Source organism: Amphibalanus amphitrite, unplaced genomic scaffold (assembly GCF_019059575.1).
Source record: "Amphibalanus amphitrite isolate SeventyFive unplaced genomic scaffold, NRLGWU_Aamphi_draft 000618F_arrow, whole genome shotgun sequence".
NCBI classification, from domain to species: domain Eukaryota; kingdom Metazoa; phylum Arthropoda; class Thecostraca; order Balanomorpha; family Balanidae; genus Amphibalanus; species Amphibalanus amphitrite.
In genome coordinates this window covers 337,430-351,837 of record NW_024882112.1, presented here as the reverse complement: position 1 = coordinate 351,837, position 14,408 = coordinate 337,430, and the positions used below count along the sequence as shown (strand labels likewise).

General features: G+C 46.7%; 1 protein-coding gene across 2 annotated transcripts in view; it reads left to right on the top strand.

Annotated features, from left to right (window-relative positions):
- Positions 1 to 14,408, top strand: part of LOC122363379 (diacylglycerol kinase theta-like) — a 50,590-nt gene that overhangs the window by 21,645 nt on the left and 14,537 nt on the right. For both annotated transcript variants that reach the window (XM_043332584.1, XM_043332583.1), the window contains exon 10: positions 58 to 225. In XM_043332584.1, coding sequence (XP_043188519.1) covers positions 58 to 225 — 168 coding nt within the window. The remainder of the gene's footprint in view (positions 1 to 57; positions 226 to 14,408) is intronic.

The window sequence follows — 14,408 nt, the reverse complement described above, 5'->3', positions numbered from 1 at the left end:
CCGCCCCTGTGACCGCTCCTGCTCCTCCACCTCTGATCACGCCTGCTCTGTTGCCAGGCTACATCCGCGTGCACCCGCAGCAGCTGCGCGTGCAGGAGGAGCAGCTGGACGTGCCCGTGTCGGACGCGACCACGAGCCGGCAGGTGATCGAGTACTGTCTCCGCCAGCTGGGCCTGACCGGGCCGGACGACTACACGCTCAGTGAGGTGCTCATCGACCGCAACGGTGAGCGCCATTAGACCCACTGCACTGGCGGATAGAGTTTAGCACGTACCTGCATTTACAATTTACATGTGTTATAATATATTTCTACCTAGGTTTAACTAGGTGGATGTTAATGTTTGTTATCTTCACTAGAGCTTGACAGTTGTCGAATACTCATGACAATATCGAGGCATGAATGTCTAGAGGCAGATTGCCACCTCGCACGCGAAAATGATGCGAAAACAGATTCGCTAACCTCATTTGGTTAACCCGCGCCGGGCCGGTGCTCTGAGATTCCGCACCGGGCCAGGAGGGGTGTATGAACACCCCCCCGGTCAGGTCAAAGGTCAGGTCACCAGAAGTCACCAAAGGTAAAATGTTGACTATTTCAACATTTTGGAAACTGCCGACGGCTATCTCGGGAACCGATAGAGCAACAGCGCCGCGGAAAAGCGCATTCGATAGCGATTTTACAAACCTTTCTGAGTGATATTCTCAAATTTGACCTCAGGTCAACGGTTTAGCCTCAAGAGGGCAAAACTCCAAAAATAGCCGTTTTTACGAAAAGCGTTTTTTCGGCAATAACTTTTGACTAAAAAAGCCACGACATTACTTTTGCCAGCATCGTGTTCCTCTCGTCAAGACACGTCGAATGAACTATAATTTGACCTTGAAAGGTCAACTTGAAAATTTGACCTCAGGTCAAGGTCATGACCTGACCGGAAAAGGTCATGTTGCATATCGGTCGATTCGCAACGTCGAGCCGAACACATCTAAGGCATTTTCAGCGCTTTAGCACGCCTCTATCAGGAGTTATTAGCGAAAAACTGTTAGATTCTGTTTGTGACCTGAGATGACCGCGGGGACATAACGAGGGGTCACAGTTGCCATTTTCCGGTTCAGTATGTCAATTTTACCTACATCTCGATGTTTGAGTGTGTCTAGAATAGTGTTCGTGCAAAACAGACGCTTTTCAATTTTCTCCCATTGACTTATAATGGAGAGGCCGCAAAATTGACCTGACCTTAGGTCACCGATATCAAAATTCCGAGATAAACATTTTATAGATAATGTTGCTGTAATCAATCGCTGAAAGTCTCAAGGCAATCGATCAGTCGGTGTAGCTATGACGAGTATTCTTATTTTTTTCTGAGGTGAGGTCACTTTGCGTGACCTGGTGACTTGAACTAAGGCGACCTGGGTCTGAATTTTTTACAACATGTGCGGAAAAGATGCACGAAGAAGTGTGCCAAAAACGGCGGCGCTTTTTGAAATATCTGCGAAAAACCGCACGGGGGGGGGGGGGTTCAAACAACCCCCGGACCGGCGCGGGTTAATCTTCTCGAAGATAGTATCAAAATTTCAAAAAAGTGTTCTTCAATATTATTGCAAAATATGTCTTTATTTATAACGTTTTTGCCAAGGTCAACAATGAGGTCACCATTAGTGGTCGGCTGAAAATTCATAAGTCGTACTTATTAGCATAGTCGTCACGTATCCTGGAGCTATGCGGACAAGAAATCGTGAGGTACCTATGTACATAAGCGGGTATTGCCATTTCAGTGTATGGTGTTCAATGCCCTCGCCCCGTTGGGGGAGGGGCAAAATGGTCCCTCATGTGTATTTTTTCTAAATAGCAAGAACACGACGGCGAGCAGCGCCGCCAAATTTTCAGAACCTTTCTAAGCATCAATTTGACACTTTCACACAAATTTTCAAGTCATAGGTCACCTTAGGTCAGGAGTTATTGAGGTCGAACTGAGGTCATGTTCGAGCAAAAATGAGCAAAAAACATGACATCTTGAAAGGCTCATACAATCTACAGTTAACAAGCAATTTCAAAGTTCTTTATGTGGTCGTGTAGAAAAGAGACGGCGCTACAAAACTGCCATCTCGGGTTTTCAACATTTTGGGATTTTGACCCCCAAAAAGTAAAAAACATTATTTTTTAGAAAACTAAAAAAATCCCAAAAATGTTTCGAATTTCAAAAAAAAAACTGGAATACACATATATGATAGTGCTTCTATCCACATACCAAATTTGAAATCGACACCTCTTTTTTAGTCAAATTATAGCGAAAAAACTGTTCAAAATTGATGACGTTAAATTTTTGAACTCAATTTTTAGCAATTCTGGACCACGTAGCTCAAAACAAAGACCATTAGACTCCCCGTGACGAGCTGCATCGAATCAATACTCATTTAAAGGGACTATCCCACCTTTAACATGGGGTTTGAGTTGAGATAGCCAAGTTTGCGGCGAGGTTCAGAAACCACTATCTATCTAGGTTGCAACCCCCGCGGCGTCTTGGTGTTGAAGAAATTCGTTCCCTTCATTTGAAAATGGGCCTTGTACAAGGCCCTATCTTCACCATGGAGTGACCGTTAGTGTGACGTCACCTCGTTTAGTCATTCTGATTTAAATGGGTTTGTTCGTTGAAAAATCGCTTAAAACTTGGTCTGAACTTTGTTGTGGTGCCTACAGAGTAAAAAGAATCAGCTTTATGACAGTAATGTGGCCTGGGGAAGGAGGTAATTTTGGGCTGTGACGTCACATATTTGAAAGTTTGTGTTTGGAATATGGGAAGCCTAAGATGTTTAACCCGCGCCCCAGTGGCGGTCTCGGCCAACTTCGCCCTAGTGAGGGGGGGCATATGTTACCACCCACCTCTAACTCAAAAACTAAGAGGGCTAGAAAGACGCGGTAAAAAGCAGTCGATAGCTCTCAATACGTACGTTTGAAAGTATTTCGGTCATTTTTCACCTTAGAGCAATATTGGGGTCACCAGAGGTCATCAAAGGTCAAAATTTGCCAATTGTCATTATATTTTTCAGAAAACATGCCGCTATCTCAGGAACTATGGTAGCTAGAAAAACGCATGGAAAAGCAATCGATAGCTTTTGAACTCTTCTTTTGAAAAGGTCATTATCAATATTGTCCTCAGGTCAACGGTTTAGCCTCCAGAGGGCAAAAACTCCAAAAATAGCTGTTTTTACGAAAAGTGTTTTTCGACAATAACTTTCGACTACAAAAAGCCACGACATTTCTATTGCCAGAATCGTGTTCCCCTCACCGAGACGCGTCGAATGAACTATAATTTGACCTTGAAAGGTCAACTTAAAAATTTGACCTCAGGTCAAGGTCATGACCTGACCGGAAAAGGTCATGTTGCATATCGGTCGATGCGTCTCAACAAGACAAACACAATGAGACCATTCCCAGCGTTCTATCTCTTTCCAATCGCGAGTTATTGGCAAAAAACTGTTTGTAGCCTCAAATGACCTCGGATGACCTTTCTAGAGGCTATTAGCAAAAATGACACCTTGGTCATCACGAGTGGACTAAATCATTGTGATTCTGAAATATTTGGACTGTTCCTATGCGTACACACGGATCTAGAGGCATTTTCATTTTTCTCCATTGACTTGTAATGGAAAGGTCATGCCACTAACCTGACCTTAGGTCACGGATATAAAAAATCCGAGATATACAAATTGTAGGCTCCCATAACAGGATGCAATCCACCAAGTTTAAAACCTTTCTGATAAACACTGCAGGCTGGACATGATTGCAAACTTTTTTTAAGGCTTGGTCAGTTAACTTGACCTGGTGACCTGACCTGACCTGACCTGGGGTCAAAAATTTCACACATTGTCCAAAATTGATGTACCAAAAGCTACCCCAAGCGGCGCGGCGCCACGCGCCGCGGTTTTTTATTCACACGCGAAAAACGCGACAGGGTGGTAACATATGCCCCCCCCCCCCACTGGGGCGAAGGTTAATGAAAAATAAATGCCAGAACCGAGTTCCTGGTCATCCAATCTATATAAAGTCGGGCACAATTTAAATGGTTTTAACAATATTTTAGAAGGTGGGATAGTCCCTTTAATGCAAAAATATCAAGTTTGAAATTTGACCTAATTTGACCTGACCTTGACCTGACCTTCATCAGAACATAACCTAAACTGGCCCCAAAGGCTGCCTGGCCCACATAATCGCATTTGTCATGTAAAATGGACCATAAAACAGGCATCACATGATATTTTCATGTTGTGACCCTCAGTGACCTGACCTCTGCGACCTGACCTGGTATCAGTGACCTCAAATAGCAAAATATGTGTTTGCCGAACAATTCCCCATCGATTATTTTAAATGACATGCATTTTACTCGATTTTACAACACATTTCTTGAAATGCCTGTAAACGGTGAAAATTCGACATTTGACCTGACCTGTGACGTCACCGGTTTGACCGAGGTCAATGCAATTTGGTCACAAGGTAGTTCGTCATTGGGGCTATCCAACATTGTTTGCTGCTTGTCGCTATGTTGCGTGGTTCTCGAGATCTTAGGGGGGCCAAAATGCACGCCGTCCCCCCCCCCCCCCCCCCCCTCCCCAACAGGGCTCGTTGCACGGCAGACCCCAACGGGGCGCGGGTTAATAAAAAAGAGCCCCCGGGCCATTGTTTATGTACCGATTTATCCCCTGCCCTTCCCTACCCATTCTTTCATCCGCTTTGGCATTCCATAGATCGATATCTTCTCCTTCAAAGGCCTTTCTGTCCTGAATATTGCTCTCAGATTTGAACTCAGGTTAACGGTTTAGCCTCCAGAGGGCAGCAACTAGAAATAGCCGCTTTACATTTTTTTTTAATAACTTTAGACCCAAGGAAGTCACGACATTAATTTTGCCAGCATCGCGTGTCTCTCGTCGAGACGCGTCAAATGAACTATAATTTAACCTTATAAGGTCATTTTAAAAAATTTAACCTCAGTTCAAAGGTCACGACCTGCCAATAAAGGGTCATGCTGTTTATCAGTCGATCCGTATCGTCGAGATGAACACATTTGAGGTGTGTTTTCACCGTTCTAGCACATCTCTAGCAAAAGCTATAATAAAAAACTGTTGGGGACCTTTCATTACCTGAGATGACGTAGCATATACATGGGTCACGAGTGCAATTTCCCGATTAATTGTGTCATTTTTACCTAGAAAATGATATTTGAGACTGTTTAAAACGACATTCTTCCAAAAGAGGCGCATTTCAGTTTTCTCCCGTTGACTTATAGGTAATGTAGAGGTCGCAAAATTGACCTCACCGCAGGTCACAGATATCAAAATTCCGACATTAACCCGCGCACCGACGGGGGTCTGCGCCAACTTCGCACCGACGGGGGGGGGCGGATGACCGCCCCCCCCCCTGAGATCTCGAGAACGAAGCAAGATAGCGACAAGCGGTAAACGGCATCGGATACGCACGGCCAAGATCTACAATTTTTACTAAGGTAATTTTCAGGTCAGGTCAAAGATGACGTCACAGGGGTCGAAAAAGTCAAAATGGCGGCGCTAGATATGGAGAGAGTTTTTCTCGAATAACTTTCGAATTAGTCAAGATAGGAACAAACTAAGGGCATCATCGTGATCCTCTCGTCAATCCGCATCGAATGATATATATGTTGACCTCGAAAGGTCAAGGTCAAAGGTTGACCTCAGGTCACGTGACCTCGAGGTCATCATGTATATCATTCGATGCGTCTTGACAAGCTGAACACAATGAGACCATCCACGCGTCTGTATCTTGTTCCTGTACGGAGTTATTGGCCAAAAACCTTTGGTGACCTTTGATGACGTCACATGACCTCACAGCTGCCCAACAGCAAAACAGACCTCAAGGTAGTGATGGTTGATCGTATATGAAGTCATGTAAAGTATATGGGGCCATTCCGACCCGTTTTAGTGGTAAAAACAGGGAGTTGATTTTTCCCCCATTGACTTATAATGGGGAGCTCGCGAAATTGACCTGACCTTAGGTCACCGATATCAAAATTCCGAGATATACAAATTGTAGCTACTAATGACCTTATAATATCCTGCGACTTTCAAAGGCCTCCGACATCTACTGTAGCTGTGGCACGGTGACAAAGTTGCAAAAAAGTGACTTGAGGTTGGGTCATTCAAAGTGACCTGGTGACCTGACCTTAAAAGGTAGGAAGTTCAAACTTGCACACCATGTGTAAAATTGATGAGGTTATAGTCATACCAAATTTCGTGGCGCTACGCGCCGCGGTTTTCCCGCTATTCGCGAAAAACCTCAGGGGGGGCGGATATCCGCCCCCCCGTCGGTGCGCGGGTTAAAATTTTATACATACTGTTAGTCTTATCAATCGCTGAGCGTTTCAAAGCGATCGCTCTGTCGGTGTAGCTACAGCGAGCATTTGATTTTTTTCTGAGGTAAGGTCACTTGACGTAACCTTGTGACATGATCTTGAACGACCCGGGTCTTAGGTTTTCACGACATTTGCGGAAAAGATATATTAAGTAAGTGTGCCAAAAACAGAGGCGCCGCGCGCACCAGTTCTTTCAGATATTCGCAAAAAAACTGCCCCTCCCCAGGGTGGCGTGGTTAAATTTGGTATTCTGATGAAGAGCTGTTCTCCAAATTATGAGCAAACAAGCGTTTTGCCTTAACATTCTTAAACTACGAGGATAAGGTCACTAACCTAAATGCCAATTTGATATCAGTTTGCTCAAGCTATTAGTATGATATCAGTAGATACCTATCGGCAACATATCTATATTATTGGGTCGGTTGACAGCCTCATTGATGTACCACTTCAGTGGCAAAGACATGTAAAAAAATACTTCTCTTGGAAAACATGGTGGAAGAAAATCATCGTGTGATCCTAAGGATCTTAAAAAAAAAAACTTAACCAGATATGTTATGCGTTGGTTGTTGGGAGCTCCATTGGCGCGCAACGGAGAATCGATGAGCTCTCGACTGCTCGGCCGGCAGTCGGCTGCGACGGTCGCTCGCCGTCGGACGCGTCACCATGTGGCCTCTGCTGTGTTCGCTGCTGGCCGCCTCCGGCTGGCGGCACACCGCCGGCGCGGAGGTCGACCTCCAGTCCCGGGTGCACACTCACCTGCGCGCCTTCTCCTTCGAGGACCTGCCGCCGGGGGGCGATGTCTCGTCGAGCGATGACGGCGGGCAGACGCTGAGCCCGGTGAGCGCCTGCGACTGCCGCCGGCTGTGTCTCGCCAACCACACCTGTCGCGGCTACGGCAGCAGCGCCGGCACGGCCACCTGCCGGCTCACCGAGCTGCTGCCCGCTCCAGGCAGCACGCAGGCCAGCTCCGGTGACTGGCTCTGGCACGCGCGCCACGGAGTGCGCCGTCGACGACGACTGCTCGCTGCTGGTGGCCGGCGCCACGTGTGCGGGCGGCGTCTGCGGCTGTCACGGCACAGTCCGGGAGGACGGCACCGGCGGCTGTCGGAAGGCGGGCAACTTCACCGACGTCAGCGGCCGCCAACTGACGTCTGGTCTCATTTCCGAGACGAGCCTGGGCTCTGTCACCGCCTGCGAGTCGGCCTGTGTCGCTCTGATGAGCTGTGTGGCGTTCGATTTCTCCGCCAAGCAGAGTCGCTGCCGGATGTACGCCGAAGGCATCACCAACGAAGTCAACTCCACTGACAACGTGAAGTCGTTTGTGTGGAGCTTTTCCCGAGCAGATGGCACCCCGCCGGCCTCCTACCAGGAGGTGGGTGACAAATGGCTTCGTATGCTCCCAGCCGGTAATGGACTGCGGGCGGCTAACATCTGTCTCCGCGACGGCGCCATACTGCTACCAGAGGTGACGCGCAAAGGCCTGGAGCCGCTCCGCAGCTACGTCGAGGGACAGAGTACGAGTCCCTACATCTGGATCGGCATGGAGGACATGTTGGAGGAGGGACGCTACGTCACCAGCGACGGCAAGGAGGCGACTGACATCGCCTGGGACCGGGGGCAGCCCAACGGTCATGAGCCGGCTGACTGTGGTATCATTAACCGCGACATGGCTATCCACGACGGCCATTGCCTCAACCACCAGTTCAATGCACTTTGTCAATACGTTGGCGAGAACCTGGCACTGAACCGAACAAGCTGGCTGACCATGCAAGACAGAAAATACCCGGCACGGTACGGCAACGACGGCGATGAGCGTACCTTCACCCACACGACCGAGGGGGTACGCGTGCCCACAGCGGCGTGGACGGTCGACCTCGGCCAGACGGTGCAGGTCACCAGCATTCTGTACGCCGGCCGCGTCGACTGCTGCGGCTCAACCCTGGCGGAGAACCGCAACCGTCTGACGGAGGTTCGCGTCGGCAGCCACCCGACGGCATTCAACAGCACTCACTCGGCGCGCTGCGTGTGGCTCGAGCAGCCGTTCGTGGCCAAAGGCTACGCCCGCCTGTTCCGGTGCACCGTTCTGCTGACCGGTCGCTACGTCCGGCTGACCCGCGCAAAGCCGCTCCTCGACTTCGCCGAGCTGGCCGTCTTTGGAAACCGGCTGCCGTCGCAGCCGTGACCCGGTGCTGGACTGACCCTGAAATCGCTATCTCATTGAGCTGGATGTGATTTTTTTTTTTTTGCTGGCGTTTAGGTTTCGCTTGACATTTTATCAGCCAGCGTTTTTAGTAGTCACTGCGGTAATGTTGGGCACCTATGTACAGCCCACCGCTAAAGTAATGTAGGGTTTTACCAATCTCAACGGTTGGCTTTGACTGGCGATTGTTTAATGCGGAGTGATCGAAAAGAAGATGTCAATAGCTAAAGTTGCACCTGCAAGGGTGACGATACATATAAGCTACATTCAAAGTTTCATTGTAGTCTGGCTAATCGTTCGTAAGCTTCAGAAGCAGAACATACCCATGACTGAAACCCCACATTACTTCTGCTGTGGACTGGTCTGTACATAGTACATCTTGGTTCTACAACACTCCTGTAATGGTGAAACACCGAACAGAGGATGTGGGCGGTGTACATTGTCCCTTTCCATGCCCTACTCTAATTAACCCGGTAGTTGCTGGGGTATTTCATCGCACACCACTTGGTTGAGGGGGGGGGGAGCGTGAGGGGCTTAAACGCCCCCAGTCGAAAAAAAAAACGAGAACCAATATGCATACGGGGGGTTGCTGGGGGGGGGGGCGTTAAACGCCCCCACTTTTTCGCCGGGCCATAGCATAAAAACGGCGCGCCGCAGGCGCGCCAAATTTTGAGTACCTGTAGGGAATTGATTGAAGTTTATTGTGACAAAGATTCAAAAAAATCGGTTGGAAAGTTTTTGAGCTATCGAGGTTTTAGTGACGTCATGATTTCTGAGTTTTAGACCAAAAACGGCATATGTTCAAATAATCATATAAAATCACAGAATAGACATACAGGCATGCCGTAAACGCCATTAGACTGCCCATACCATGAATAATCAAATGGCTATCTCCGATTATTGATTATCGTTCCGCATTGTCCAAAATGTTGAACTGAATCTTGGCAATTTCTCGTGACTACTTCACTACCATGATACATGCATTTCTTAAATTGAACTTTTTGAGCCAAACACGTACACATATGATAAAATGAATGTGACCATCGTGTTCTACGCCCCAAATTACCCATAAAACATGTGTCACAGGCTGCGAATATCAGCCTACCCGGTTGACCTGACCTTGACCCTGACCTATGCTTGACTGACCCCTACATGGAGCTGACGCTCTTGTAGGCCTTATATGATGGATTGTGCACCGTTTTGACAGAGTTTATGACGAGAGGCGCCCATTGCGAAGTCCTGAAATCCATGCTCCTGAAAGCCCGATTTCAGGTGTTTGACCTGACCTTGACCCGACCTGTGACCTCAAAATTCAATTTTAAAGTACTCATCTGAAGCGTCTCGACGCGTTCTTTCGTTTGCCGCCTCGTGCGTTTCGCTGCGCCTATTGGTTCTCGAGTTATCGGCTGGGGGCGTTTAACGCCCCCCCCCCCCCAGCAAACGGTGGGTGGCGAAATACCCCAGCAACTGCCGGGTTAATAAGTACTTTGAACTTGAATTTCGAGGTCATGGGTCGGGTCAACGTCAGGTCAAACATCTGATGTTGGACTTTAGGTAGTATGGGCTTTACAGCCTCGTACTGAGCGTCTCTCGTCATAAACTTTGTCAGCATTGTGCACAATCTTTCATGTGCTACACGATTGTCAGATTCATGCAGAGGTCAGGTAAGCATATATATGCCACGGTCAAGATCAGGTCAATCAGAAAAGAACATATCCCCGAAAATGAAAGCTGCATTCGCGGCATATTACTCAGCGCCCCGTGGGGCTATCGGCGGACCCTATACCACCCGTAGAGAGGGGCGTTCCCCCCCCCCCCCCCCTAAGATCTCGGGAAATTACCGGCCGATTTTCAAAATTCAAAAGGCGCTGGATAGGCCCACCGATGAACTACCTTGTGATCCAATTTCACTGACCTCGGTCCAAGATGACGGTACAGGTCAGGTCAAAGGTCGAATTTTCATCGTTTACAGGCATTTCAAGAAATGTGTTGTGAAATCGAGCAAGGAGCATGCTATTGAAAATCATCGACGGAAATTGTCTGCCAAACACATATTTTGCTATTTGAGGTCACTGATACCAGGTCAGGTCACAGAGGTCAGGTCACTGAGGGTCATAATCTGAAAGCGTCGTGAGATACATGTTTTATGACTCATTTTACATGAAAAATGCGAATATGTGGGTCAGGCAACCTTAACCCTCGCCCGTAAACGGCGATCTGCCACCTTCGCCCATGCAGGGGGGGGGGGGGTTGGTGCGACCCCCCCCTTGGCGTTTGAAAACGGAGCGTCGTAGAGCTTAGCGGAAAAGACCAACGGATTGCTCTCGCCGAGATCTCGCGATTGGTGGTATATTTTTTGGTCCTAGGTCAACATTTGACCTACTTTTGACCGATCAAAGGTCAAAGTTTTCGGAAAAATAGACTTTTTCAACTTTCCGCGGCGATTGCGGCAAAACGGTGGGAGATATCGACTTGAAACCTTCACTATCGTGTTCCTTGATCAATTCTCTATCGTTTGGTATGTATTTCGTTTCCCTAGCTCTAAAAATGGCGCGTTGGGAGCGCCGGAAGTCGGCAAGGTCACAGTCGGCGGCAGAAATTCGAAAAATCAAAATTTAAATTTTTGAAATCTGATTGTATTTTTGGATTTGGGAGGTCCATTTGCTCCCTATAGAAGCTAATATTGCTGCATATTCCCATCGAGGTGACAAGAATTAGCAAAATAGTGGTTCGGGCGCTTTTCAAAAATAGTACCGGACGCTGTTCCTCTTGTGACGTCATAGCTCCGTGACCTGACCTGACCCGGTCAAGTTTCTTATACCATATGATAGCCAATACTTGCCCCAACATGCATGGGAAGTTTCATCACGATCCATCAACCGATGTCCGTACCACCGGCAGGAAACCTCGGGCGTTGGCACTCAATTTGTGAAAATCCGGCCGGAGGCTGTTCCCTTTGTGACGTCATAACTCCGTGACCTGACATGACCCGGTCAAATTTTTTTTTATCAAAAGATGCGCAAGGTTTGCCCCATAAGGTCCCCAAAATTTGGCGGCGCTGCGCGCCGCCGTTTTTGCACTATTTCCGAAAAACCTCAGGGGGGGTTGCACCAACCCCCCCCCTACATGGGCGAGGGTTAAGGGCAAGTTTAGGATATGTTCTGGTGAAGGTAAGGTAAAGGTCAGGTCAAATGAGGTCAAATTTCAAACTTGACATTTTTGCATAAAGTGAGTATCGATTCGATGCAGCTCGTCACGGGGAGTCTAATGGTGTTCTTTGTTTTTCGCTACGTGGTTTAGAATTGCTAAAAATCGAGTTGAAAAATTTGATGTAATCAATTTTGAAGATTTCGCTACAACTTGGCCAAAAATGAAGGTATCGATCTAAAATTTGGTATGTATATAGAAGAGAGTAGGGACTAGCATATATTCACCGGTTCTTGGAAATTCGAAACATTTTTGGGATTTTTTTATTCTATCAGAAAAATTGTTTTGGGGGTCAAATTCACAAATTTTTGAAAATCCGAGATATCGTTTTTGTAGCGCCATCTTGTCTCTAAACGACCACTTAAAGAACTTTGAAATTGCTTGTTAATTGTACCTTTTGAAAGCGTTTCAAGATTTTATGTTTTTCGCTCATTTTGGCTCGAACATGACCTCAGGCTCAGTTTGACCTCAATAACTCCTGACCTATGGTGAGCTATGACTTTAAATTTTGTGTGAAGGTGTCAAATTGATGTCTTAAAAGGTACAAAAAATTTGGCGGCGCTGCGCGCCGCCGTTGGTTTGCTATTCAAGAAAGCCATAGAGGTGAGGGGGGCTAATTAATGCCCCCATCAGGGCACGGGTTAACTGAACGTGACTTAATTGATTAAGTTTAAGTTACCCAAATCGTATCATTTCGCATATTATTCGCTTCGGCTGATCACAAGGAACACAATGACACTATTTTATAAGTTCTACCCTCATTGTGTCCGAAGTTATCAACAAAAATGTAGTTTGACTGACCTCATCCTGATCTTAGTGTTTTTCATTAACCCGCGCCGGGCCGGGGTTGTTTGAACACCCTCCCCTCCCTGCGATTTTTCGCAGATATGCTCCACGCCACCGTTTTTGGCACATTTGTTTATGCATCTTTTCCACATACGTTGTGAAAATTTCAGACCCAGGGCTGTCAAGGTCAGGTCACCAGGTCAGGTCAAGTGACCTCACCTCAGAAAAAGTTTCAATCCTCGTCATAGCTTCACCGACTGAACGATCGCCTTGACACTTTCAGCGATTGATAAGAGTGACAGTATGTACAAAATGTAGGTATATTTCGGAATTTTGATATCGATGACCTAAGGTCAGGTCAATTTTGCGACCTCTCCATAATTATAAGTCAATGGGAGAAAATTGCCCAAATGCACCTCTTTTGGACGAATGATGTTCAAAGTCCTCTCAAGCATCGGTTCATAGGTAAACATGACACACTGAATCGGAAAAATGCACCTGTGACCTCTCTGTGTGCTCCTTAGGTCATCTCAGGTCATGAACGGTCACAAGCAGTTTTTTGGCTATAACTTTTGATAAAGACGTGCTAGAGCGATGAAAACACGTCAGATGTATTCAGCTCGACGATACAGATCGACTGATATGCAACATGACCCTTTCCGGTCAGGTCATGACCTTGACCTGAGGTCAAATTATCAAAATGACCTTTCAAAGTCAAATAATAGTCCATTTGACGCGTCTCGACGAGAGGAACACGATGCTGCCAAGAATAATGTCGTGGTTCTCTTGAGTCAAAAGTTATTGACGAAAAACCATTTTCATGAAAACTGCTATTTCTACAGTTTTTGTTTAACAATTGGAGTTATTCAGATAAATTTTCTTTTAATTTGTCGTGACCCTAGATGACCTCAGGTCATCTGAACTTGAAAAAATCTGGATGTAGGTTATACAGCTCGGTGATCTTAGCATATTCTCCCAGCTTGAATCATATCGATGAACAACTCTAGATTTCATTGACATAACAGTGTATTTTCATTGCCATTTTTAACCTTCGCCCCAGTGGGGGGGGGGGCATATGTTAACACCCTGTCGCGTTTTTTGCGTGTGAATAAAAAAAACCGCGGCGCGTAGCGCCGCGCCGCTTGGGGTAGCTTTTTGTACATCAATTTTGGACAATGTGTGAAATTTTTGGCCCTAGGTCATGTCAGGTCAGGTCACCAGGTCAAGTTAACTGACCAAGCCTAAAAATAGTTTGCAATCATATCCAGCCTGCAGTGTTTGTCAGAAAGGTTTAAAACTTGGTGGATTGCATGATGTTATGGGCGCCTACAATTTGTACGATTCCCATACAAATGAGCTAGCCACAAAAGAGCTAGTGTTGTTTGAACTAGCTCATTTGGGCTAGTGCCACAAAATAGCTAGTGCGATTGTAACTAGTCCCACCAAATAGCTACGAGCAAAATGACTAGTGTTGTAAAGGGCTAGTAGATCGGGACACGCCGTACCTCTTCGGGATTTTATAAGCAAAGTTCAGTTCAGATCAGATCGGTCACTAAAAAAGGTCGTAATATTGAAAAAGACAGAAACATCCAACCAGATTTTATTCTCAAACGTTCATCGAAATGTCGTATCCAACTCCGCGAAGAAACTCCTGCCTGTCTATGATGTCTTCTGCGAGACGGCGAATGAGGACCTTAATTCGTTTATTTATATCGGCATAATTTTTCTCTTGTTTTTGAACTTCGGTTCCTGCTTTGAATTTGCAAAGTTCGGCAGCTTGCAGCGCTTCTTTTTTTTTTTGAAACACGGCCAGACAACACCAAAGTAACGGGTGTGGTGAGTCC